Raw genomic sequence first — 27,495 nt, forward strand, 5'->3', positions numbered from 1 at the left:
GTGATTAGATAAAGCATATTATGTTTTTCAGTGTAGGGCAGTGAAAACTAAAATAACAGAAACGTTATTTTGTGTCTATCCACTTGCCTTAGAACATTAAAATATGCGGGTTACATTACAGTAATTAACAGAAAACACACATCAGTCTGATGAAACTTTGCACTGCATGTACATGACCTAAAATGAGAAAGACAATTAAAAACCATAAAAAAGAAGAACTGATATTTCCAACAACTCAAAGGAGTCAAACTGACCGGAACGGATCATAAGGGTGAGCTGAACCCATTTCCTGTCCAGCAGTGTCATCTAGTGGTGACGAAGGCAAACACACGTGGGTTTAAACCAAGATTTATTGAAATCCACAAATCTTCATTGACTTTTTTCACAACTTCAAATAGCGACAGTAAAAGGCAGTATCAGTGAGCACACACACACACACACACACACTCAGCAGGGCGTCACCTGCGCGCGGAGCGGGCCTCCAGGATCTGCACCACCAGCCGGTTCTTCAGCGAGCGCAGCTTGCGGCTGTAGTGCTCCTGCAGGACGGCATCCAGACGCAGACGCAGGCTCTGGAGACACGGCGGAGAGCGGCAGTCCTGCACGTTCAGCAGCGTCTGGAACAGCTCCTGCCACAGCTCAGCGTGAACCATCCTGAGAGAGAGAGAGAGAGAGAGAGAGAGCGTTACAGGCGTGATCAACCAGTGTTCAGAGCTGGCGAGTGTGTCTCCGCTCAGACATTAGGAGTGTAGCGAGACCCTCATGACACGATTCAACACACATCGCCACACTGAACTCACAATACCATATTACTGCACTGTGTGTGTGTGTGTGTGTGTGTGTGAACAGGACTCAGAGCTGGAACCCAAAGCACAGGACAATAGAGACACCAGAATAACAAAATTGATAATTCTGGAGATGAAAACACTGGATTATTGAAGATTAATATGCTTGTGCTGTCACTGACTAGATATATTGGTAACACTTTATAATAACTACACGCTAATAATCATTAGTTAAGCATGAGTAAACCATTAATTCATCATTCATAAAGCATTAATAGACATTAATAAGCAGTTCATAAATACAGCTATAAATGCTTTCTTCTTGATTTAAAAGCATATCTATAATTTGTATTTTCATCCTTTATTAATGATCAATTTATCATTTCTAAATGAAGAATTTCATTTTTTATAAACCAGTTATTTAAGAGTTTTCAGTGGTTCATACGATTACTTAGAGCGAGTGAGTAAATGATTAATAAACTATTTAAATGTACATTCATACATCTTATTATTCAGACATATAGTGATGGTTACTTAATGTGTTAATAAATGCTTTATTAGCATGTATTAATGCTGTAATTAAGGGTTAATTTGGGTAGTTATAAAGCATTTAGTAGTGGTCAGTTAACTATGTTCGTGAGCTCATCTAAAGTGAGGACTAGTCATGCCTTGTAAAGCATTTATAAAGGCTGTTAAATATTTCTATGTTCTGTATCACTGTGTTGTGTTTGTTACATTTTACTGTTTAGAAGATTGACGAGTCTTTAAATCACCTTTATAAATGCTTTACAAAGCATGACTAGTCCTCACTTTAGATTAGCTCACAAAAATAATTAACAGACCACTACTAAATGCTTTATAACTACCTGTATTTACTACATTTACTTACACTTTCTAAGTGATCTTATGAATGACTGACAACTCTTAAACAACTGGTTTGCAAATAATGTTATACTTCATTTAGAAATTATTAATTGATCATTAACAAAGGATGAAAATACAATCATTAAACGCATTATAGATATGCTTATAAATCAAGAAAAAAGCATGTATAGCTATATTTATAAACTGCATATTAATGTCTATTAATGTTGTATAAATGATGAATTAACTGTTTACTCATGCTTAACTAATGATTGATAGTGTGCAGTTATTATAAAGTGTTACCGATATATTTAATATAATGTAGGACACTTTTACTGCTAATCAGACATTGCCATTATCAGGACACACAGATTTCCCCCACAGTGCATTATTATACATTTTATATATAGCAGTTTAATGTAGAACCAACACTTAAACTGAATTTTTTCTCACACAGTAATTTTTATTTTGTGTGAATTATACACAATACATATAGTTCTGCATTTTTGTGACCCTCTCACCTTTTGAACACGCCGTTGGTCCTCCAGACGCCGCCGTCCTCCTTCACCTGCATGTAGGTCCCGAACAGCATACAGTAGACGGTGCCGGCGATGCCGAAGTAATCCGTCTGAGAGAGGGGCGAGACACAGGCGTGACTGACTGACTGATGAACCCGAGTCATGAAACACTACAGTCATCACTACATGACTAACACAGTTCAGGCAACGACTCAAAAACTAAATAAATACTGTATTAGCACTCAATTCAAGCTTAAACGTAAATATCAACGATATAATAGTAACGCAAACTTATCTTCTCTAATAGTGGAGTTCCCATCATGCACTGGGGCATGAATGAAGTTTTCCAGCTGTATTTACACAGTTTTATCACTGCTTCTGTTGTAAGGTTTGGTAAATTGCCGTTTGAAGTCAATTTTCTACTCAAAATGACACATTCATACTCATGCCAAGTACTGAGGCCTCTGTGTTCAGGTGCTCTGCCACTGCTAACATGTAGATGTGTGTATTATTAACGTAGATGTTTCTAAGTAGAATATATACTTTGAAAGTGGGGTTAAATTCAGTGTTGTATTATTTAATTAAATATTATAGATTTATTTTTTTTCCTTGAAACAATACAGGTTAAATATCATTAATATTTACTTCAATTAAATGTTAACATAGGGACGTAGTGTGTGACGGCACCCGTAGTGTTTCTGAAGCCCAAAGTGGGCGGAGCCGGCCGTCGCCATCTTGGCCGCGTCACTCTCAGATAAGCGGAAATGTGCAGCGAGGCGGATTAGCTGAGGTGACGTGATGCTAACACACAGCAGACAAACGGCTAGCAGTGACATCAGCGGCAACGCCCTTAATTATGCACAACTTTAAGGCACATTGTTATTTTAACAGACGAGTTATAAAAAAATTGAGTTGTCACAGTTGTCATGAACACTTTGTTCCAGGCTGTGAACATTTTTCTGCTGTAAAGTTAGCCATTTTAACACAAATAATAATTCATTACATTTATATAGTGCTTTTCTCAGCGCTTTACATAGAGTCAGTGTGCAGCTCCACCTGGATGAGGCCACGGCTGCACGATTAATCGCATTTTCCATGTAATCGCACTTAAAATGCGTCTAAAGTTGTTGATCCTGCCACACACACACACCCTCGTTTAAAGTCCACGGTGGAACAAGAAACTTATTTTCAAACATCAGATCACAGTGACGGGCGTAGCGGGCGTCCAGTGAGATCAGGTGTGCTGCGGGTGCTGAAGGGTACCTGGTAGCTCCAGGGTCGTCCGCTCAGCATCTCCACACACTGGAATCCCGAGGTCATGCACTTGGCTGTGAACGCAGTGTCTTCTGGGAAGAGGGTCATGTCGATGCTCTGGCCCAGGTCGATGAGAGCCAGTCCGTGCTGGAGGTTATCCCGATCGAAGCAGTCGTTCTCCAGGAACCTGCACACACACACAGAGACGGGTCAGTCACTGAGCGGCTGGCACACACTGCGGCGTCAGCACACACACACACACACCTCTCCCCCAGCAGGAAGTTGTCGGGCTTGATGTCGGCGTGTATGATGTGGGCCTGGTGCAGCTGCTGGACCATGTGGAGGATGCAGACGGTGAAGTAGAGCACCAGCGGCTGCGGCAGCACCTTCTCACTGCGACTCCTGTACAGGTTTATCGCGCTCTGCCGACAAAACATTATTCACAAACACAACTTAAAACACAACTATATAGCGTGCCATACCGTTTATAATGTGTATAACATTTAACAAAATATATTTTCACCAGGTTATATATGAAGAGTTCAGATGCAAAAGCCTCTAAGTGCCATTTGAAATTTTCTTCTAAAATTATCATTTTTATCAAGCTTCTATATTCAAGTTCAGTAATTTCACTTAAATGACAATTAATAGGTAATCCTCATTGCAATTTAAGTGAAATTACTGAACTTAAATATACAAGCTTGATAAAAATGATCATTCTAGAAGATCATTTCAAATGGCACTTAGAGGCTTTTGCATCTGAACTCTTCATATGCTACTGAATATTAATCACTCAAACCCCTTTATCTAAAACCGCTCTGCTGAACCGTCGGTCTCACACATCTGTCATTTTTTTTGTTTTTTAGTTTGTAGTTCTATTCCATAGTGCAATGGGTTGTGGGCAATATTAGCCGTTAGAGTATCTTAGGAATACTCATTTCAACACTACAATTTGGGACACACTAACTCTACTTTCGAAGACCGTTTAGGACGGATCGTGTCCCTCTCTCTCTCTCACACAAACACGTTCCAGCATTCTGTGTTTCTGGACAGTAGGTCGTTTACTGGCCCCTCAGATGCGAGACGGAGCCCTGGGCTTCACGTCCGTGATTGGCTGAGAGCCTCACCAGCAGTGTGCCGCAGTTGTGCAGTTCTCCGATCAGCACGCTGCCGTTGCTGAAGAGGTGAGCCGAGTATATGGTGTTGAAGAGGTGGCGTACGCTGGGCTGCAGACGGGCGTTCAGCTGGCGGTCCATGTAAAACTCCCACGGGTTCGCTGGCTTCTGCACCTGAGGACCGCAGAGGAACAACACAAGCTCAGTTTCTCCCGCCGTGGTGTTCTGACAATTCATGCTACCCATCGAGATTTGCTACTTACCAGTTATGCGCATGTGCAGACTCAGATTTTTTTTTCTTTTTTTACAAAAGGTACATTTTCCTGTTATAATATATAATTTCCCTTTAAAAAATGCTTACTACCATATGAATATTTGTACGGTCAGCCAGCTGAAAAGGAATAACTGAAATTTTCAGTTACTATGAGGAAAGGTGTACTTTGACAAGTCAAAGATGAATATATTTTTTTTTTCACACCGTTTTAAAAGTAAAAATAGTCGTCTACAGTATACAGTAGCTACTCATAACTTAGAATTGTATTATAATTGTATTTCATACGACTTTAATCGGCATTCTGTGATCAATTCGAGCTACGGTAGCATTTTTCGACAAGGCAGCAAAAATCGACAGAACAGTGGCACACCAGGGGAACGTGCATCACTACCTTTCCAATAAAGGGATAGTTCACCCAAAAATGACAATTAGCCCATAATTTACTCAACCTGAAGCCATCCTAGACGAATACAATCAGTTACATTAAAAATTCCCTGGCTCTTCCCAGCTTTATAATGGGAGTTAATGGGTATATTTTTTTGGAAGTCCATCAAAGCGCATCCATCCATGATTAAAGTGACCCAGGATATTTTATAACTCAGATTGTGTTCGTCTGAAAGAAGAATGTCATACACCTAGGATGGGTTCAGGGAGAGCAAATCATGGGCTGATTGTCATGTTTAGGTGAACTATCCCTTTAACACACTCTCATTTGGAAAGCCGCTTAAAATACAACGGTTGATTCTGCTGAAAAGTGAAACTTTGTGAGTGATGTGTGACTCTCATGCAAACGCATCACTAGCATCTCTGTGTCAGATGTGTGTGTGTTGTCGTCACCTTGAGGAAGAGTTTGCGTGAGGTCATGAGGTTGGTGGCCTGGTAGACTGTGGCGAACGCTCCCTGTCCAAGAACAAAGTCCACTCGCAGCGACTCTCCAGCTGAGGGACACATGAAGACACGTCACATACGCTCAACACTTTTACAAGCTCTATGAACTTCCTGAAGCGGTAGTTCATCAGGGTTCGTACAGATACGGTAAAATACGGTACACTTTTTTTTTCCTCAAGGACTACAATCAGAGATCTCATTTATCAAACAATATCTTTATTATCTTTTAAATTCTAAATAAGGCAAACAGATGTGAAAAAATTGTCGCATGCTTATGTTAGCTTAGGGTCTTCTGAATCCATAGATACCAAACACATAGTGTTCCATCTCCATTACATATGGTTTATGCGTGTCTGTGTGTGAATGAATGGCACAGACGCGCACTGTGCGCCGTTCATTCACTCTTGCTCCTACATACATTAGTAAACATTATTTTTACATGAACACATGCAAACCATATTGCTATAGCCGACTGAGATTTGTTCTAACTGCGATATAGAATAGTATCTGCAAAACCATACAGGGACCGGACAGCTCTTAGCAAAGGACCCCGGACCCCATATTCCCGGAGCACCCTCCATAGGCCGCATCGGGGGACACAGTCGAATGCTCTCTCCAAATCCACAAAACACATGTGGACTGGTTGGGCAAACTCCCATGAACCCTCCAGCACCCCGTAGAGAGTATAGAGTATTCCACGGCCTGGATGAAAACCGCACTGTTCCTCCTGAATCCGAGGTTCCACTATCGGCCGTATTCTCCTCTCCATTACCCTGGCATAGACTTTCCCAGGGAGGCTGAGAAGTGTGATCCCCCTATAGTTGGAACACACCCTCTTAAAAAGAGGAACCACCACCCCAGTCTGCCATCCCAGAGGCACTGTCCCCGCCCGTCACCCGATGCTGCAGAGGCGTGTCAACCAAGACAGCCCCACAACATCCAGAGACTTGAGGTATTCAGGGCGGATCTCATCCACCCCGGTGCCTTGCCACCGAGGAGTTTCTTGACTACCTCGGTGACCTCAGCTAGGGTGATGGACGAGCCCTCAGCCTCTGCTTCCTCAATGGAAGACGTGACGGCGGGATTGAGGAGGTCCTCAAAGTATTCCTTCCACCGTCCGACGACATCCCCAGTCGAGGTCAACAGCCGCCCACCCCTACTGTAAACAGCATTGGTTGGGGACTGTTTACCTCTCCTGAGGTGCCGGACAGTTTGCGAGAATCTCTTCGAGGCCAGCCGACAGTCCTTCTCCATGGCCTCACCGAACTCCTCCCAGGCCCGAGTTTTTGCCTCCACGACCACCCGGGCCACAGTCCGCTTGGCCTGCCGGTACCTGTCAGCTGCCTCAGGAGTCCCACGAGCCAACCAGGCCCGATAGGACTCCTTCTTCAGCTTGGCGGCATCCTTTACTTCCGGTGTCCACCACCGGGTTCGAGGATTGCCGCCTCGACAGGCACCGGAGACCTTACGGCCACAGCTCCGAGCAGCCGCTTCGACAATGGAGGTGGAGAACATGGTCCACTCAGACTCAATATCTCCAGCCTCCTTCGGGATCTGGTCGTAGCTCTGCCGGAGGTGAGAGTTGAAGATCAGGAGATTCGGCCAAACGTTCCCAGCAAACCCTTACAGTACGCTTGGGTCTGTCAAGCCTCCTCCCCCGCCATCGGATCCAACTCACCACCAGGTGGTGATCAGTTGACAGCTCTGCCCCTCTCTTCACCCGAGTGTCCAAGACATACGGCCGCAGGTCAGATGAAACGACCACAAAGCCTCCAGGTGTCACTGTCTTTGCCCACGTGAGCGTTGAAGTCCCCCAGCAGAACGACAGAGTCCCCAGTCGGAGCACTTTCCAGCACCCCTCCCAGAGACCCCAAGAAGGCCGGGTACTCTGCACTGCCGTTTGGCCCGTAGGCACACACGACAGTGAGAGACCTATCCCCAACCCGTAGGCGCAGGGAAACGACCCTCTCGTTCACCGGGTTAAACTCCAACACATGGCGGCTGAGCTGGAGGGCTATAAGAAAACCCACACCAGCCCGCCGCCTCTCACCATGGGCAACTCCAGAGTGGTGAAGAGTCCATCCTCTCTCAAGGAGTGTGGTTCCAGAGCCCAAGCCACGCATACGAGCCCCAACCCCGGGCCTGGCTCCAAGGTGGGGCCCTGGCTGCGCCATACCGGGCGACATCACGGTCCTTGAATTTATTTGTTCTATAAGGGGTTTTTGAACCGCTCTTAGTCTGACCCGTCGCCTAGGACCTGTTTGCCTTGGGAGACCCTACCAGGGTCATATAGCCCCAGACAACATAGCTCCTAGGGTCATTCGGGTACTCAAACCCCTCCACCACGTTAAGGTGGCAGTTCAAGTATTGTTTTTCCAAAGATGATTTGTCATTAACGGTAGTTTTTAATCACACTGATGTAATTTCAAGTGTTTGTTTTTAAAATAAGTTTGTATTTTGTTAGTTATTTGATGCGGTGGTGGTGAGGTCAGGATTGACAGCTGTGATTGACAGGTTCTCTGAGCGAAGTAGTCACTGAAGGACCAACAGACTTTTTTTTTCAGGATCTTCGGAGGACTGAGGAGATTGGAGCTTTAAATTTAATATATACATTTCTATAATTGTATAAAAACTCAGTGAAGCACAAAATAATGAGTAATGCATTTTTGTTCTGCTTTCATTATCTTTGCCATTTCATGTTTAGCAACATTGTGGTGGTCGCACCAGTGCAGATTTTGGTCAGCAGGAAAAATGCCCAAAAAATCCTCGTAAGCCTCGTACTGAACAGTTCAAAACGAATACATGCATCGTTACAGCTATGGTCAGATGGACAGGAAGGCGGGGAGCTGTAGATTACCTATCTGGACGGTCATCTTGGGGGTGATGGTGGGCAGCCGGCAGCTCCAGGCGGTGAGGCCGGGGAGTGAGGATAGAGGCGGCTGCAGGTTAGACAGCAGAGACACGATCAGCTCCTCATCCCAGGGGTCCCGCACCAGATGGACACAGCCTGCAGAAACACCACAAACCACTCTTTAAAAACCACTGTAAACACATATTACTCCTAACATTTAACCACCTCCATATCTAATCTATGCAAATATGCTCATCTCATCACCTTAGACTCAGCTAAAACATATCTTAACATGTATTTGGATAATGTGGCTATGTGTTCTTATGTGTGTAAATGTATTGTAAGGTACAATGTAAAGCAACCTTGAGCTATGGAAAGGAAAGGCGCTACATAAATAAAAGGAATACCTGGTTTGGATGTGTCCATGGGGCTCATGGGAGCACTGGTTTCCCTGCAACTCTGCGACGGGCTGGTCATGGGCTCCAGATCGGGCTCTGTGGTCCGCTGAGGCCCGTCAGCGCTGAACCTGTTTGGGCTCCTGGACTCCTCCTCAGGGGACTGTTTTGGACTCATTAATAGAGATTCATGCAACATCTGAAGTGCTTTCACTCCTGATTTCCGCTGCTGGAAGGATTTTTTGGGAAGCAGAACTCCCCGTTCCTCCAGCATGTCCAGATCCCGCTCCGCCGGCGGCTCTGGGCTCGTCGCCCACAGGAGGTCTGTTTCGGGGGCTTTCTCCGGGCTCTGGTAGACGGTCCAGGCAGGCCGAGCGGACACCGGAGCCGGACTCATCATGACATCGAGATCCGGTTCTGCTGTGTCGGTCGAACCATCCACCTGGAACCAGCTCAGTCCCACAGCAGCTTTCGGGCTCATGGACTCGTCCTGTGGTGCTCGCCTGGGAACATCACTGACCACTGGGTCTGGACGTTTGGACTGCTTCTCCGGGCTCTGGTAGATGCTCCAGCTCGCTTTGCTCATGGACTCGTCCTGCTTCTTCAGTGGCGCGCACCTGGGAACCTCACTGACCACTGGGTCTGGATGTTTGGGCTGCTTCTCCGGGCTCTGGTAGATGCTCCAGCTCGCTCTGCTCATGGACTCGTCCTGCATCCTCATGGCTGAGTGGTCGGGGAAGGACAGGGCGGCCAGCGGGTGTCTGCTGCTACAGCTGCTCTGGGCCATAGAGAGCCCTGGAGTCTGAGCCAATGACACACCCTCACCCACGATCGTGCCCTGAGCCCTGCTGCTGTCCAGCTCCACTGGCTTCTCCTCTACTGGACTCTGCTCCATGATGGGGCTGCAGGGAAACCACACACACACCGGTTCACACAGCAATAAGAGCGGAGACTAAAGACCTATTATTCGGACGGAAGTAACTTTACAAGGGTAGATGGAGTAATGTAATTTTACCACAGGTACGGTGTACATTTTAGGACATCCTCAGACATATGAAGACAAGGCATCATGCCTCGGACTAAAAGGCTTCAGTCATTAGACAAAAAGGCATCGCGCCTCAGACTGAAAATCTTCAGGTCTCAGGAAAAACCATGTCCGGTCTCGTACAATTAGGTATCAGACATAAAGGCATCAGACAAAACCGCCTTGGACGGAACATTGTTATATAGCTTCATATTGGCAAACTATTGATAGTTTTCACGATCATGAAGTGAAAGCGTTCTTTCGAGCTATTAGACAGCTAGTCCTGCAATAAACACAGCTCATTATTTCCAACCGGGACGAAATACTTACATTTTAATTATGTATTGGTATAGAGAGTTTAACCTTCCTATTATCCTTGGGGTCAATTTCACCCCATTCAATGTCTGTAAATACATCATTTTATTATTATTTTTATTTTTTTTTTATTTTCTAATTATGAGCCAATCTGGTGCGTTTACTCACTTTTCTGGGGAAGTTTGTGCAAGTCAAATCTGTGCAGATTTAGCACAAATACTCAACTCGTGAGATCATGATATATTAAATACAGCACATTGCGCAGAATCTGATCATATCTGGCTTACCTGAACACACTCGTCACTACGCAACAAATAACGGCATGCTTGTTCACTTTGTTTTCATGAATGAATGTATGAAATCCACATTTGTATCATTTAAGTTCACCTTTGATGAACATTTTTGAACTTTCACCCCAAAAGTTAACTACTTGTATATAATTTAAATTCCTCACATATTATATAAAGGAAAGAAATAAATCAGATTATTTATAGACCATTTCACAAGATGTAAACAACACTGGTCCAGAAGCACTTCCTGTTTCAGTTTAACTCTACATAAAAGCTGGGATAAAATACAACCAACAGAACATTTAAAACTGAATCAAAAAGTTAAACAAACATCTTTAAGATGTTTTCTTTACATGTGAAATAAAGAAAACAGTTACAAACTGAAACAGGAAGTGTTTCTGGACCAGTGTCGTTTACATCTTGTGAAATGGTCTATATTTATTACACACACATTTATTTTTTTTACCCTTTTTTTCATGAATTTTAGAAAATACTATCTAGATTTTTTTCCTCATTATCTACTGTAGATCACTTTGTTAATAAAATATATTCAAAATTTGGTTCCACTATTTTGATTGTTGATCTAAAGTAACTGGTCACCTACATCACAGTATAGTATTGTAGACTGTAATAGGGATGTAGTTGTAAAGTAACTTAGTAGTATGAAATAAAGTCAGTAGAATGCCTAAAGTGGACCATAAAATTAAAAAAAATCTTACTGACCCCGAACAAAAAATGAGATCAAGTCCATACGTTTATGCATTTAACAGTTCAGATGACCTGACTGAAACACACACACACACACAGGACCGTACCTGAGTTTAGTGGGCGGCCGCACGTAAGGGTTCTCCTCCGACCCGCCGACGGCCGCACTTTCCTCTGAGGGAACACAGACACACACAGGTCAACACAAGAGCAGACGACACACACACACACACACACACACACACACACACACGTGACGTCCTGCGCAGGAATACCTCGGCCCGGCTGCAGGTCCCAGGCGTGCGGCGCGTGAGGGTGCAGCGGGGTGGACACCAGGTGGGCGGACAGGGAGAAGTCACGTGTGTGATTGGGACACGGCCCGACCGAGACGTTCCTCGCTCCCCACACGGCGCTCTCATCCGTCATGGACTCGGTGCTGACCGGAGCCTCCTGATAAACACACACACCGTCAGGAGGAACAGTCCTGAGACCGCTCACACTGGGGGGTCAGGGGTCAACTAACAGCACAAAACTGGAGGAAATCGCAGAACACGATTGTGTTTCCATCAAGACAACACAAACATCACTTCCTGGGAAACAGGCACAATCTGATCAGTGAAAGCTGCGGCACATGTTTTTATCATAAATCATAAACGCTGTCGTGTTCTCTGGCGTGCGGACGCTCGTGTGTGTGTGTGTGTGTGTGACGCTTCTGTATGGGGGAATTACACCACATCATTCTGATCACACACTTCGACTCTGGCGTTTCAGAAACACCAAACCAACATTAGAGACACTGCGACGCCATTGGTCTGCTGGCTACTCCAGTTATCCAATCACAGCCGACACTGAGTTTTTTGGCGAGAGATTTATTCAGTAAATGCGTTTCCACCTCAGCTTGTGTGCATGCTGGACCCGAGGAGTCGAACACTCGTTCGGTGGGTTGGTTTCCATTTGAAAAAGTGTCTTTTTTGACATTTGCACTTGAATATGTTTTACACTATAAAACCTGGTGATATATACTTAAGTTCATAAAGTACATGTGCCTCCTCTTGGACTACTGAAAGTGTTCGTGACACAGGAGTGTTCTCCGGCTCGAGCGCAGCGGAGTGTGTGTGGACAGAAGAGCCTGAGCTTGTGTTGAGGATTAGCCTGTTGCTTTGACATTGTGGAAAATAGAACAATAGAAACTAACCGAATTATCAATCTAAACTGTGAAATATAGGAGACTTTGAGATTGTACTGGGACGTCACGTATAATGCAATCGCATTAATCATTTTAAATAACCTTGTTCTATTTACAGTTTGTTTAATTCTTTTTATATATATTTAAATTTTGCTTTTATTTTTTATTTAAATTTCGTTTTTATTTTTTTTATTAATTTCGTTTTTATTTTTATTTAAATTTCGTTTTTTATTTATTTAAAACTACCCTATTTTTTTCAGTGAGAAAAATATCATAAAACCTTATTAAAATATTATTAAGTTAACAGACCTGTGTGTGTGTTTTGCAGTGTCTGTTCTCGGATGACAAGCTCTGCTCGCACTGTTCTGTAGTTTATTAAAGGGATACTCCACTTTTTTTTGGAAATAGGCTCATTTTACCACTCCCCCAGAGTTAAACAGTTGAGTTTTACCGTTTTCGGATGTATTCAGCCGATTTTCTAGAAGAATTTCTAGAAAAGTTTCTGGTCTCATTGACTTCCATATTAGGAAGAAAATATACTACGGAAGTCAATGACACCAGAAACTGTCTGGTTACTGATATTCTTCTAAATATCAAAAAATTGGCTGAAAACATCCGAAAACGGTAAAACTCAACTGTTTAACTCTGGGGGAGTGGTAAAATGAGCCTATTTCCAAAAAAAGTGGAGTATCCCTATAAAAATGTATTAATTCTGAACGCGTCACGTCTCGTCTATCTATCTATATTGCACCAAATACGAAAACGGTATTGGACCAGCCCCTAGCGTCTCGTTATCTGATCAAACGTTTATCCACCTCGACTGAGTGCATGAGTTTGAAAATGTGTATTTTCATGATTCAGGGAGTTTCCATTCAGGCCATGTCCACACTAATAGGTTTTCGTTTGAAAACGTATATTTTTCTCTTCCGTCCACACCGAGACGGCGTTTTAAGTCAACAAAAACGTATCGTTTGGAAAACGCTCTCCAAAGTGGACAAATTTGAAAATGCTGTTTTCGCGTTGTACTGTGGACAGTGAAACCGGAGGCATTTCAAAACGATGACGTAAGTTTAGTCATGTGATCCATGCAGTACTAATAGATATTCATGTTTATCGGTATTGTGCCTGTTATGTGTTATTCATTTTTACACTATTGCTAAAATATGTTACTTAATATGTGCTCAGTACTGCAAAGATGACAGATAATGTACTCACATTTGCTGTCCTGCGGCAAAACAGGAGTTGCATTTTAGCCCAAACATATAGTGACTGAATGCGACCTGGACGCATCCGTGATGGTGAGATATTTTGCTAAATAAAATTATCCTGTTATTGCGCGATGACATTATTATTTATTTCCCCCTCTGTAACGTCTCTCTCAGTGAGCTTTTGTGAAGTTTCACGCATGTGCAGTAAAGTGAATTTAGAAGTTTCTCATCCACACTGAAACGTCGGAAAACGGCTGAAAACGCTAGTGTGGACTGAGAGCGTTTTTAAACGAAAACCCCGTTTTCAAATGTATCCGGATTAATGTGGACGTAGCCTCAGTGTTTATTATGCAGTGTCCCAGAATTCCCATACTCACGTTGTCTTTGGACGGGGGTATTTGCGTCAGCACTCGGGTCACGGCTGGTTGGGTTCGGGCCGGATCAGAACTGCGGGACAGAACACAGTGAGACCTCTCTCTCTCTCCGGGACAGGCTGACAGACAGAGAGAGATATATAACTCACCCTCCGCTCTCCTGCTCATCTCGGTCCCGGTAGATCATGAACGGGGTCGTGCCGGCTGCCGTAACACACGAGGGGGCGCTGGCTGAACACACATCACACAGTCAGAGGGTCAACACAAACACACACCCACTTTTCACATTGTGAAACGACTTATTCTAAAATCAGATTCCTCAATCATCAAAATAAATGGATGATTATTCGACTGCAGACCAAGTTCTGATCACTTATTAGTTCGTTAGTGCTGCTGCACTCTACAAGCATGATCAAACCCTTATTCAATCTGGGACAAATTACAGTAAATTCAATATACTATATATATGCTTACGAGAACGATCTGACACCGCATTAGATGACTTAGAGATGTGGAGTGTGTGTGTGTGTGCTCTCAGATCAGGACGTACTGATTCTGCAGCTCTTCTCGAAACTGTCCTCCGGCTGAATGATGCTGTTGAACATGGACTCCTGGAGGAGGGTGGGCGCCTGAAACATGTCCATGATCACACCTGCAGCACACACACACACACACACCAATGACAACAGGAATAGCAGCAGTACACCAAATTAAGCAACACACTCTACTTTTGTCTTCTTTTAATGCAAAAGCTCCGGTTCTCCTCTATATCAGTGTTTGTGAACTCCTGAAACGCCTCTTTTGTAGTCTCGAGTTTCTCCCGTACGAACACGTCACAATATTCCTCATTATAATAATTCATACACAGAATAAAGGGGCGGGGCCTGGTTGAGTTGTTAAACTGATTATGGAAAGGGGCGGGACCAATCACAGCACACTGATCCAGCCGACCAATCAGAGCACAGTGTGCTTTTCAGGAGGAGGGGCTTCACAGAGACAGGAAGTGAACAGAGCGGTACTGACAGACTGGGAAGAGAGGAGCCGCAACAATGGAGAATATGAGGAAAATAATCAACATTCCTGTTTTAGTAGAGCCTGAAACACTTCAAGACAGAGTAAGTCCTCTTTAACCCTTGTGCGTCAATTATAAAACAGTGTCACGCAGGTCCATTAAATGTGAACATCTAGCCCCGCACGTGGCCCAAGTGAACATGTGATCAATCTTTGAATGAGGCGTGTGTGTGTGTGTTCTTACCCAAAGCCTCACGTGTGTTGACAGTGGGAGAAGGGAGAACACGGGACGGTGTGGCCTGAACGAAACCCAGAGAGGAGTTCGGAGTAACATGAGAGTGATTGAACGCCCCACATGATGCTGAGAGAGAGAGAGAGAGAGAGAGCGAGTGTGAGTGCACTTCCAGCAGCTCTACAGGAGCGAGTGAAGACGAGGAGAAATACTCACTGTCTGTAACATTTCCATCCGCATCCCCCTGATCACACGCTCTACAGACACACAAACACACACACACACACACACGTTACAACCGCATTCATCTCTCAATACTTTACTGTTCAAACTTTTCAACTGCGCAAGTATTCTTACACTTTCAACGTTTCTCTTTAAATAAACTAACAAAAACATTCATGTGTGTGTGTTGCAGTGGATGTTGTGTGTGTGACACTCACAGATCGGTGTTCTCGAGGACAGTCCTTCCAGAAAAACGCTGAGTTTTTTTTGTGATTGTTGCGGGCAAGAATCCTTGATTACGCGGCCCGTTTTCTTTAAAAATGCGATGGAATATGCGGGATATTTATGCAATTTTATGCGATGAAATTGTGGGAACTTGCAAAAATTGCGGGAATTTGCAAAAACTGCGGTTTGATGAAAAAAAAAAAGAGAGAAGAAAAGTGATTCCCCCAACATCCTGTTCTCACTAGGCTAATGTAAGAGTCATTTCTTATTACTTCCTTTGATAAGCAAGCATACATCATCATAGAAAGTGCTGGGAATATTTAATTTCTCATCTTGTTTTATTTCAGACTGTAACGAGTGTAAATAAGGTGTGGCCCCTTTAAGAACTCTCTGCAGTGTTATATGTGCGCCTCGAACACCCCATGTGTGCGGGTAATTTCTGTTTGATGCTACTTCTTTTATCTTATGTTGTTTATTAAGTAACAATGTGACGGTAGAACGTGTGACAGACAGTTATACGAGATGTCAATCCCCTCCGTGAGTCTGTCTGGCGTCGCGTAATTGCGTCACTTCATAACGTTCCCATGGAAACAGGGGGAAATGGCTGCTCTTATGTGAAGCAAACGCAACATTTTTCAACTTTCTGCTAAGATACATGTTACTTTTTTGCAACGAAAATGCGAGGATTATGAAATTATGCAAACCCCGCATATTTTGCACGGAAATCGGCAATTTACGCGGCGAAAGTGCGGCGTATTTGAAAAAATGCGGCCCCCGCATAAATATGCGGACCTTGGCTGATTTTGCATTGAATTCAGCGATCGCATAATCGCGTTTTTCTGGAGGGACTGCGAGGACAGTCATGTGTGTGTGTGTGTGTGTGTGTGTGACACTGACAGATCTGTGTTCTCGAGGACATTAATGTGTGTGTGTTCGTGTGTGTCACTCACAGATCTGTGTTCTGGGGTTGGCTGCAGTAGCTGCTGTGGATCAGGGATGACGGCTGGTGTGTGTGTGTCCTCAGACTCTCTGCGCTGGGGAACGGGTCCGTCAGTGAACGGCTGGTCTCTGTCCCAGCATGCCCTGCGGTCTCGGAGCGCAGCTGCAGTCCAGTGTGAGGTCTGGAGAACGACACCGGCTCGGGGAGATGCACTGCGGTCTGACTCTCCTGCACACCATCATCATCATCATCATCATACACACTCTGAAAGCACTGCTCACTGTAACCGCTCACAGGTGGGGAAATGCAGTATCAGGCAAGTTCTTTTATCTTTTCTTTTAATGATACACAATGTTTTAAACAGCTTTACAGAAAATCATGATGTTTATAATATCTCAGTCTCCATGCCTTAGGCACATCTACAGCTGGGCAATATTATGTGATGATGGAAACAATCCAGCAGTTGAGATTTGCTATATCCTATATATCAATACTGACCTGATATTAACTAATAATAATAACATATTTTATAGGTGACTTTTCACGATCCATTCAAATTAACTCGCACTAGAGCCGAACGATTCTGGAAAAATTGAGATTCACGTTTGTTTTGGGGTTTAAAATAGAGATCTCGATTCTGAAGACAACTAAACACATTCTGACTAAATATTGATTGCTCAGCCAGGTTTGAAAATAAATTATTTTCATTTAATGAATGAATGATTGAATCACTCAAAGACTTCTTTGATAACTGGATGAATCAGCGTTTTTGAAGTGATTCAATGATTAAAGGAGTAGTTCACTTTTCAAAAAACTTTAGCTGATAATTTACTCACCCCCATGTCATCCAAGATGTCCACGTCTTTCTTTCTTCAGTCGAAAAGAAATGAAGGTTTTTGATGAAAACATTCCAGGATTTTCTCCATATAATGGACTTCAATGGGGACCAAACGGTTTAAGGTCCAAATGAGAGTTTCAGTACAAACTGTTCAAAGGGCTTTAAACGACACCAGACGATGAATAAGGGTCTTATCAAGCGAAACGATCGCTCATTTAATAAATAAATAACAAAGTTTAAGTTTTATAAGCTCAAATGCTCGCCTTGCTCTGTTCTGTGACGCGCGTTCGTGACTCTCCTGCTCGAACTCGTTCATCAACGAACTTTTCCCGAGTCAACTCTTTCATTTCGTTCGTTTAATGAACCAAATGACACAAAAAAAGATTTGTTCATTTTGATGAACGAGTTAGAAAACAGGAGTCACAAACACACATCACAGAACAGAGCAAGGCGAGCATTTGAGCTTATAAAACTTTTTTTAAATGAGTGATCGTTTCGCTTGATAAGACCCTTATTCATCGTCTGGTGTCGTTTAAAGCCCTTTGAACAGTTTGCACTGAAACTCTCTTTTGGACCTTGAACCGTTTGGTCCCCATTGAAGTCCATTATATGGAGAAAATCCTGGAATGTTTTCATCAAAAACGTTAATTTCTTTTCGACTGAAGAAAGAAAGACGTGGACATCTTGGATGACACGGGGGCGAGTAAATTATCAGCAAATGTTTTTTTAAAAGTGAACTAATCCTTTAAGTCATGTGTCACATCTCCTAGTGTAATGATGTAATCTGCCTCCATTACAGTAGCCGTCAGTGTTTATACATCTGAACTATAAACTGTATCCAGTACTTCAGTGATAATGTGAGTTACAGTATGTAATGATACTGTGATGTTGTTAGAGAAGCAGTTTCATCTCTGTACAGGACGACTGCTCTCTCGGGGTCAGATCTGAATGTTCGCACTGGTCTAAGCTTTAATAGACAGATAAAGCGTGCTCATTCAGGAATACAATCACGTGGGTGTTTGAATGGAGATCGGCAGCTTTTAATGACGCCTCAGTGTGTGTAAAGAGGGACGGCACAGAAGTGTTGGGTCATGAGGAGATGTCTGGGTCTGTACCGTAAGCGTCACGTTCTTCTCCAGATCCTCCAACAGCTGCTTCATCTTCCTCACCTCGTCCTCCTCTTCCCAAAGCCTGCGCTGCTCCTCGGCTGATCAAACAACACTCATTACAACAGCAGCACTGCGTGTGTGTGTGTGAGGTTCATCTAGGGATGGGTATCGTTAAGGTTTTATCGGTATTACTACTCTTACCGATACCGCTTATCGATCCGGTACTTTAACGGTATTCTTAACGGTTCTTTTTGGTGTTTTTTATTTATTTATTTTAAGAATTAAGAACATAATTAAACTCTATATTTTGAAATGTAAAATAGAAAAAGCAAAACGAAGAAAAATATATTTTTGTTATGCAGCAATGTGCAGGCTTTTTTTGTTTATACAAAAAGGACACAAGAAAAAAACAAGTACAAACACAAGAATACAATTAATCAAAGATACAAATTATATACAAAGTGCTTTAATTTCAGGAAGGTCTACTAAAATTACTTTTTAGGTAATTGTTTCTGTCTGAAAAGAAACCTAGTAATCAAATATAAAATAGCACTGTATAGTTTATCATAGATAGAATAATGCTTATTAAATCTAAAGTTACTCATTCAAAAGCTGTGAGTTATTTTCTCTGCCTTTTGTTGTTTGATTTGCATTAATGGCTGAATCGTCAGCAGGTTTAGGCTATTAGACTGCTGCCCCTTTAAGACTGAGTGTGCAGATCTATGGGGACTGATGCACCATCATTTTCTCCCTATTATTTACGTCCATTTAAGACATAATTGTGTTTAAGTGAATAAACTGTGTTTAAGTGAATCTCAGAGCTGGTCATTTTGACATTTTTATGTATATTTGATAGTTAAGGACGCACGAAGCCCAAGTATAGGCTAATTTTCTGTTGCAGTCCGTTTCGGAGCGCGCACCGCGTCTCTTGCGCTGGTTTTTGTGTTTTTTATAGCCATCTTTTGATCTTGCAACAGTAGAAGACAGCACTTTGCAACAATCGCCGATCGTGCTGATTCTGACGGTACGTTTGGGTTTTAGGAAAACTGACAGCGCTCCGCAGTGCTATGAAGTGAAGGAAGTTAAGCTGGACAGATTGTCTCGTTTTTTAACGGTTTTATCTCAAATATCTTCTTTTTATAATCTTTGGAGACCGAAATACAAAATATATTAGAATAATATCCCACATCTAAAGTGTAACCACGCTGAATGTTCAGTTCTGTCCTCATTGTCACTCATTAAGCAGGGCTGTCGTGTTGCGCGTGCTGTGGCTTTGCGTGAGAGATCGCTCTCTCTCTCCTCTCTCTCTCTTCTGAACTGCGAATTGCAAATTTGCGTCACAGACAAATAGTTTAATTAAAATATAGTTTATATATAGAAATGGCTGGCGATATAAATGTTCAAGATAACGTCTTTATAGGAATAATAAATAGTAGCCCAACTTACGTGTATTTACTTAATTTCTCCAGTACCGACAGCAGAACCGATAACGTCCGAGCTTATCGATACAGCGGTCTTTCAAAATTCAGTACCGGGGCCCGTTTAATACCGGGTTTCGGTACCCGTCCCTAGGTTCATCTATACCACTGAATGTGTGTAAAGTGAAGGTCTTCCTCACCCAGTCGCCGCTGCTCGTCCTGCTGTCTGCGTTTAGTGAAGTAGCGTCTGGCTCGGAGCTCCTCGAAGGACAGCTCGGACCCCTCACACTGCAGCTCTTTCACACAATACATGGACACACACTCCACACCACTGCTGCCGGCCGAGCGGGTCGGCTTATTCTCCGAGCGCGAGATTCTGAGGAACAACAACATCATCATCATCAGAGCTCCTGCACAGGCCTCTACTGAACACACACAGACTCACTGTTGAACATGAAGTTCATGTCACACACACTTACATGCGCACCATTCGGGAAGCAGGAGAGGCTTCTGGATCCTGCAACAGAAACCGTTCAGTTCACTCATGTTTGCTTTCGAGCTTCATGAAAAGCACTATGAGAGTCGCGGCACTTTACTCCAGCCGTCTGAAGTCATACGAGGCTTCATGTGTTACACACGGACCGCTTTCTGTTGACCGATGAACTGGAGTCAGTCCAATTCATCAACAAATCATTCAGAACTGAATCAACTGATTCATCACAGAAAGCCGACTCAAAAGAATCGCTTGCTCATGAATGAATCGAACGTTGCTGCTTTTCTCATGATCATGCCAAAGAGAGCCAGACAACAAGATGTTCAGTAAACAACACAAATATGGATCTGACAAAAAGCCTCATGTGACTCCAGAAGAGTTGAAGTCCAGTGCGTGAGTCTATATGACTACCGGATCCGCACATGTACAGCTATGATTCTGTTATGTTAAAGTGAATCTTACTTGCATCAATAATAAACTGCGGATAAAATTCAAGAGCTTTAAAGTCCCCGTGAACCGAAAGTTGCAAACGACTTTTCTCCAGTGTTCACAAGATGTAAACAACACTGGTCCAGAAGCACTTCCTGTTTCAGTTTTTTAACACTACATAAAAGCTGGGATAAAATACAACCAACAGAACATATAAAACTGAATCAAAAAGTTAAACAAACATCTTTACATGTGAAATAAAGAAAACAGTTACAAACTGAAACAGGAAGTGCTTCTGGACCAGTGTTGTTTACATCTTGTGAAATGGTCTATTACTGAGAGAAACGGAATACTAAATGAGGCAAAATAGTGGGCGTGGCTTTTTTCCCCCAACTAGCACCTGATTGGATCTAGAAAAATGGGTGTTTCATTCTGAAATGGAGGATGACGCAAGTTTACACACGCTGTCAATCAATGCTCGCTCAGAAACACACAGCAGCTGTCAGTTGGAGGGGCGTGGTTATGGATGTTAAGGAGACACCCAAACCGTAAAGCCCACGTCATCGGGCAAGGTCCTCCAATGCAGAGGGGAGGGGCATTTACAAAATTTGATTAAAGTTTACGAAGCCAATTTTTTTTTTTGTGTGTGGATTGACTTGTTCACCACAAAACTATTAATTTAGGCAAACAAAGTAAGTATGGTCGATTTTCATTTCATGGGGACTCATGAAATAAGCCCATGTGACTGGTGCTGCATATCTAAAGTGTTTGATTCAGTTCGGTGAAAAACAAAGCAAAAGATCATGTATTATGCATCAGTGTTGCTGGAAGTTCCCAGGACCGTACCTTACTCTGCGGCTGAACATCTCTCTGCCGGGGGGCCTGATTGACCATCTGCGAGTTCTGCAGCGGCTGCCGCACGTGATCTGAGTGAGGAAGAGGAGGAGGAGTAATGAAGAAGAGTGATGAGTGAGGACGAGAGCAAGAGCGAGGTTAGTGTACCTGATGCTGCAGTGTGAGTGCTCACCCGTCCCTGGAAGAGCCTGTAGAAGAGAGAGAGAGAGAGAGAGAGTGAAGAAGAGGAAACGGTCATGGGTCACAGAAGAATCATAGGGTCTGTTTCAACGATCCAGCACACACACACAGGCTTCTGCTGATGTCAGCTGTCGAACCGGACGAAAGTTCAACCGCGCTGTGACGCATTTCCAAGAAAACATCATAATGAATAGAGGGCAGGTTTTCCTTTAGAGCACACGTCTTCAAAAGGTCAGGGTGAAATCAGTGAGAAACATCTCAAACGGAGAAGAGCTTTGCGATCGACTGTACAGCTAGACTCGACAGGAGAGCAGAGGTATATTTCTACAGACTGCCAAAGACACTGAACAGAGAAGCAAATGATCTGTGCATCACAGAAACAACTGGATCCAGGCAGAAGAGGACGATGTGCACTTAGTAGCAGGGTGCCATGAATCCCAGTATCTTCAGTCCAGTTTTAATTAGACGGCTGTCGTCAATGTCACAGATCTTAGGGAGGTCCAGCCCAATTATTCTAGATGCTGTCCTAACTCCCCTATTCAAGGTGAGAGTGCTCTCCATCAGCCCTGTAGAAGTGGAGCATCCCAGCCTTGGACACTTTCAATTTCCTGAGTTGTCTTAAAAAGAAAGAGTCTCTGGTGAGCTTTTTTTTTTAACAATCTGGCTGACATTGATGTCCCACTTAAGACTGGAGGATATGATGTTCTCAAGGAACCTAAAACTGTCCACCCAATCTACTGTTTGTCCTTGATGGCCAGGGTCTGGAGCAACTTACTATTTTTAATCCTAAAATCAACAACCTTCTCCTTGGTTTTGGAGATGCTGAGGGACAAGTTGTAAATTGAGCACCACTCAGCCAGCAAGGACACTTCTGTTTTGTAAGTCGATTCATCACCACAGTGGAATCATCTGCAAACTTACAAAAATATGGCCGATAAATGAATATTTCAAAAATAAAATAAAAACGGACGAAACACGCTTGAACCATGTCATGAGTGTTGGAGTTGTATAGTTTGTCCACCAGAGGGCGCTCTACACCGTTCCTGTTGGCAACACTCATTGAGTTGGTCACGAGACATACATCGCTTGAATAACAATTAAAAGATCATCCCCATCAGTTCTCTGAACTCAAATAAGCAGGACAAAATTTGTGACTATCATGTCCAGTTTTGCTGCTGTTAAATAAGCCGAGAGTGAAGCGGGATTAGCTAGTAATAATGGTAACACTTTACAATAAGGTTCATTAGTTAACATATTTACTAACATGCACTAACCATGAGCAATACATTTGTTACTGCATTTGTTCATCTTTGTTAATGTTAGTTCATGAAAATACAGCTGTTCATGTTAGTTCACAGTGCATTAACTAATGTTAACAAGATTTTAATCAAGTATTAGTAAACGTTGAAAATAACATTAACAAAGATTAACAAATGCTGTATATGTGCTATTCATTATTAGTCCATATTAACTAATGTAGTTAACTAACGAACCTTATTGTAAAGTGTTACCGTAATATTTACGTTACGTTGTTACAGTGTAGTTGACTGACTGTCCTTTTGACAATGTGACTGAAGTATTTATTTAATATAGCGCGTGATAGTTATAGCAATGAGACGCATCATCTCTCCTCGGCCTGTTATATTGAAAATGTATTACAATTTGACGTTAAAATGTATTGCAGTATGACGTAATCCATTGCTAAATTATGGCTCGTCACAGACTAGCTAACCACAAAGCTAGCTAACGCCACTATCATCAATCTGTTCTGTTGTGACAATAAAAGAAAATGCATCATCATATTATTTTAGTTAAAACTCATAAATAACTACAAACTAATGTCAGGGAAATCTGTTAATATTTTGTTGCGCGTTTCTGAAAAAAAATAATAATAATAAAATATCGGCCGATATATCGGATTTTAAAACCAACAAATATTTGCATCGGTATCGGCCTTCAAAATCCTCTATCGGTCGGGCTCTACTTACAAATCTTGACTGAACCATGGAGAGAAAAACTGTCATTGGTATAAAATGAGTTCAAGGATTGTAATTGACAACTCATCAATTAAACATTTATCATCATATATTGTGCATAATTGGATGTTTTTAAATAAAACTACACAAGTTTTAGTGCTGGACGATATGTTGATGTATATTGATATAAGTGATCACATGGATTTAGACCTATATTGGTTCATTTTCAGATTCTGATGACAGCTCTGTGTGTAACTTGCATGGGTTTCTCGTTCCCCACTGTAACGCGCGCTAGCAAAAGTAAACGGGTCAACCTTGATTTCATGGCAACTTTAATTGACATTTGTGATTTGCATGAAACCAAATGTTCTCAGGTAAAACACATTATGTGAAGGTTATCTGAAAAACTATATAACATGAACTGTAAAAACAAAAGTATTCACTGTTTCCTGCAACTGTAATTCCTGCTAATGCATTGATGCCGTCTCTATGCATTAAATGTTTTTTGAGGTTTGGATTTGTGCTGAACAAACATGTTTAGCATTAAATTGTGATAATTAAGATAATATAGTTACGGTATGTGCGGAAATCATTAATTCAGTTTAAAAATAAACTAGATTTTAATGTAAAACCAGACTGTATATATATATAATAACGTGATATAATTGTAAGTCTCTCTCACCTGTATGTTTAATAATGTGATATGATTGTCTGATAGTCTCTCACCTGTATGTTTATTAATTTGATATGATTGTAAGTCTCTCTCACCTGTATGTTTAATAATGTGATCTGATTGTGAGCGTCTCACCTGAACTGCTGTAACACACTGTCCTGCGGCTCAGCCCTGTTCTCCAGCGCTCTCTGGTACACCAGCTCAGCCTGGGACAGCTGCCCTCTCTCCTCAAAGCGATGTGCCCAGTCCAGGTACAGCGCCGCCGTCTGCGTGCCCACGCCGCGGCCGTGAAGATAACTGTACACCTCCGTCGGGTCGCTGTAGAAGCTGGCCTGCACAGAGAGAGGCAGGTGTGTGTTCATCTCACAGATCCTGAGCCTGACTGAGAGAGAGCGAGACTGGACCTACACTTCTGACGCAGTGCGAGACGTATCGCGGGTCGTTGTGGTATCGCTCATCCTGAAGGAAGGTCTGAACGATGTGCTCCAACACCACAGACAAACCCTTCCTCTCCTCCAGGGACAGCTTGCTCTCCAGAAACTGGACGAACCTGCCAAACCAGCCATGAGTGACGGACAGACAGGGTCATTTCATCATTACTGTAATAAAGACTTTAAAGATGATCTTACTTATCCCAGGGGTCTAACGGGTCATCACCAGCATAACTGCGCACGCTCAGCTCAAAGGCCCTGCAGTGATGAAGTGCAGTGAACATCACATGATACACATTAGTGACTAATATCACACTGATGAAGATGAAGAGCTGTGAACATCAACTAATACACATTAATGACTAATATCACACTGATGAAGAGCTGTGAACATCAACTAATACACATTAATGACTAATATCACACTGATGATAATGAAGAGCAGTGACATCAACAGGTAAACAGTGACAATCACACAATATGATGACGTTTCACATAGACAGAGATGGTTTAAGGCATTTCTCTGGTGTTATTAATATTCTCTCCTGATAATAATATTATCTGGTGTTATTAATTTTCTCTCGTGTTATTAATCTTCAGACAGTAGCAGTTGAACACTATGATATGAGAAGCAGCCACGGATTCAAACACTATCATAAGTTTGCTGTCATAGTCTGCGCGAGTGTAAAATGTGTAGAAACACGACTAGCACAGAGAAGAAAGACACACAGATGTGTCATATAGAACAAACCATCATGATATTGTAAGAAAACATATGAAAAAAACAATAAACGAACTGAAGGAAGCTGAATCGTGAACATAACCAGACCGCTAAATTACTTACTGAAAATAAGAATTAATGTCCATCGTTTTTTCTTATTGAACACCAAAAGTCCTAATGAAGTTGTTTACGGCTCAGCGAGACTCATTTAAACCATATTAATAAAGATATAAAACTAATAACTCCGCTAACTAGCGCCGCTTTGCTAACTGCATTTTGCCAACAACAAACGTTTTCAAATTTCCTGCTAAGCCAATCGTTAGCCTTCATGTCGCTCAAGAGCCAATCAGAGTCCGACAAAACAATGCGTCACGTTTTACCACTGGTCTGTGACCATAGATATATACACTAGACGTTAACTGGGGGTTCTAAGCATGCGTCAAAACCGCCGCCATCTTGGAACAGGGGTCTTGTCATAGGAAGTAGCTAGGTAACGCTGCTATCAATTCAATTCAATTCAATTCAGAAAGCTTTATTGGCATGACAAAAAATACATTTTGTATTGCCAAAGCGTCAAAACAACATAGAAAATGATTTGAAACATTTAGTACACAAAATATTAAAACTGATATTAAATAAATTAATTAATAAATAAAATAAAATGGATTTAGAAATCATATTATATATATATATATATATATATATATATATATATATAAAAGTAAAATATTGAACATTATATACATGTGTGTAGGTCTTAGGCTGTGAGTGAGTGTGTGTTTAGTGTATGTTTGCTGGTTTCTGGTCGTCCCTCAGGATGTGGCAGGATGCTACAAATTTTGCAGCTATATTTCAGCATTTGGCTTCTTCGCCAAGAATGAAACAAAGTTTTTGGGTCGGATTACAGGTGTTAAATTGGGGGAATATTTTATTAATTTTGGGGTAATAGTGATCTCTAATGTGTTCATATTTCTCTGCCTTTACTTCGAATTCATTGATGGTGGCGGACTTTTGTGCAGCGTATGAAGTTCACGGATGAAATCTGAACTAGGAAGAATGGTTTTTGTTTTTTTTTTAATTAAAAAAAAAAAAAATTCTTTCTGGAATCAATGATAAATACATGTCTGACCGTTGGAACAAACCAAAAAAACAAGAAAAATCCCATTCATGATGATTTATGGTGATTTTATTTGCGTTAGACCTGTGTCTACTACATTGACGCTGATGCATTAAAGTGGAGGGGCTCCCCTGTTTCAAGATGGCAGCTCTATTGACGCATTCGTTCTAATCTAGGTCTAGTGTATATGTCTATGGTCTGTGACAACGGGCGGGGCATACATTAATATTCATGAGTTTCCCGTTTGATAAAAAGTCACTATTATGAAAAAACTGAAAAGTGATCTCGTGCCATCATGTGTGTTTTTTTTTTATCACTAATTAGTCCAGGAGATTGCATAAATGAAGTGAGTGATATTACATGTTTTTTTTTAAATCATGATATTACACAATATTTAACTGTCTGAAAGATTTTAGCTGTTATGAAAAGATCATATAATTCCATATAATTTTTTTTAACAAAAGACACTAGATTTCACCCATAGCCTACAATCAGACATCATTTCAATTTATTTATTGTTTTTTTTATTGTTATATACTGTATATTTACGTTGAATGTGAGCAATTATCAAGTGTCATG

At 42.2% G+C, this 27,495-nt stretch overlaps 1 protein-coding gene across 2 annotated transcripts; it reads right to left on the reverse strand.

The window, feature by feature from the left end:
- Positions 1-332: 332 nt before the first annotated feature.
- Positions 333-26,099, reverse strand: bub1 (BUB1 mitotic checkpoint serine/threonine kinase). 2 transcript variants are annotated; one of them, XM_089118280.1, is made up of 25 exons: positions 25,923-26,099; positions 25,277-25,336; positions 25,056-25,197; positions 24,783-24,979; positions 21,966-22,006; positions 21,810-21,889; positions 20,521-20,558; positions 20,242-20,417; positions 18,630-18,721; positions 16,687-16,904; positions 15,506-15,546; positions 15,302-15,418; positions 14,597-14,698; positions 14,196-14,277; positions 14,050-14,119; positions 11,554-11,728; positions 11,389-11,452; positions 8,957-9,846; positions 8,556-8,705; positions 5,648-5,748; positions 4,549-4,710; positions 3,686-3,843; positions 3,431-3,608; positions 2,171-2,277; positions 333-654 (listed from the first exon to the last, which is right to left on the reverse strand). In XM_089118280.1, the coding sequence occupies exons 1-25, from the start codon at positions 25,943-25,945 to the stop codon at positions 459-461; spliced, it is 3,660 nt and encodes a 1,219-aa protein (XP_088974406.1). In that variant the 5' UTR covers positions 25,946-26,099; the 3' UTR covers positions 333-458. The 2 variants fall into 2 exon arrangements, with proteins under 2 accessions (XP_088974406.1, XP_088974407.1); XM_089118281.1 differs by lacking the exon at positions 15,302-15,418.
- Between the last annotated feature and the right edge of the window lie 1,396 nt (positions 26,100-27,495).

The sequence above is a fragment of the Pimephales promelas genome, chromosome 13 (assembly GCF_988280905.1).
Source record: "Pimephales promelas chromosome 13, fPimPro1.hap1.1, whole genome shotgun sequence".
NCBI lineage: Eukaryota > Metazoa > Chordata > Actinopteri > Cypriniformes > Leuciscidae > Pimephales > Pimephales promelas.

What these genes read in the sequence shown, in the direction of transcription:
- bub1 (XM_089118280.1), bottom strand. Translation starts at nt 25,945, where the DNA reads ATGGACATTAATTCTTATTTTCA. An exon ending in GACATTAATTCTTATTTTCA is followed by an intron (nt 25,337 to 25,922) that starts GTAAGTAATTTA and finishes TCATCACTGCAG; the next exon opens with GGCCTTTGAGCTGAGCGTGC. An exon ending in GGATGGAAATGTTACAGACA is followed by an intron (nt 15,419 to 15,505) that starts GTGAGTATTTCT and finishes TCTCTCTCTCAG; the next exon opens with CATCATGTGGGGCGTTCAAT.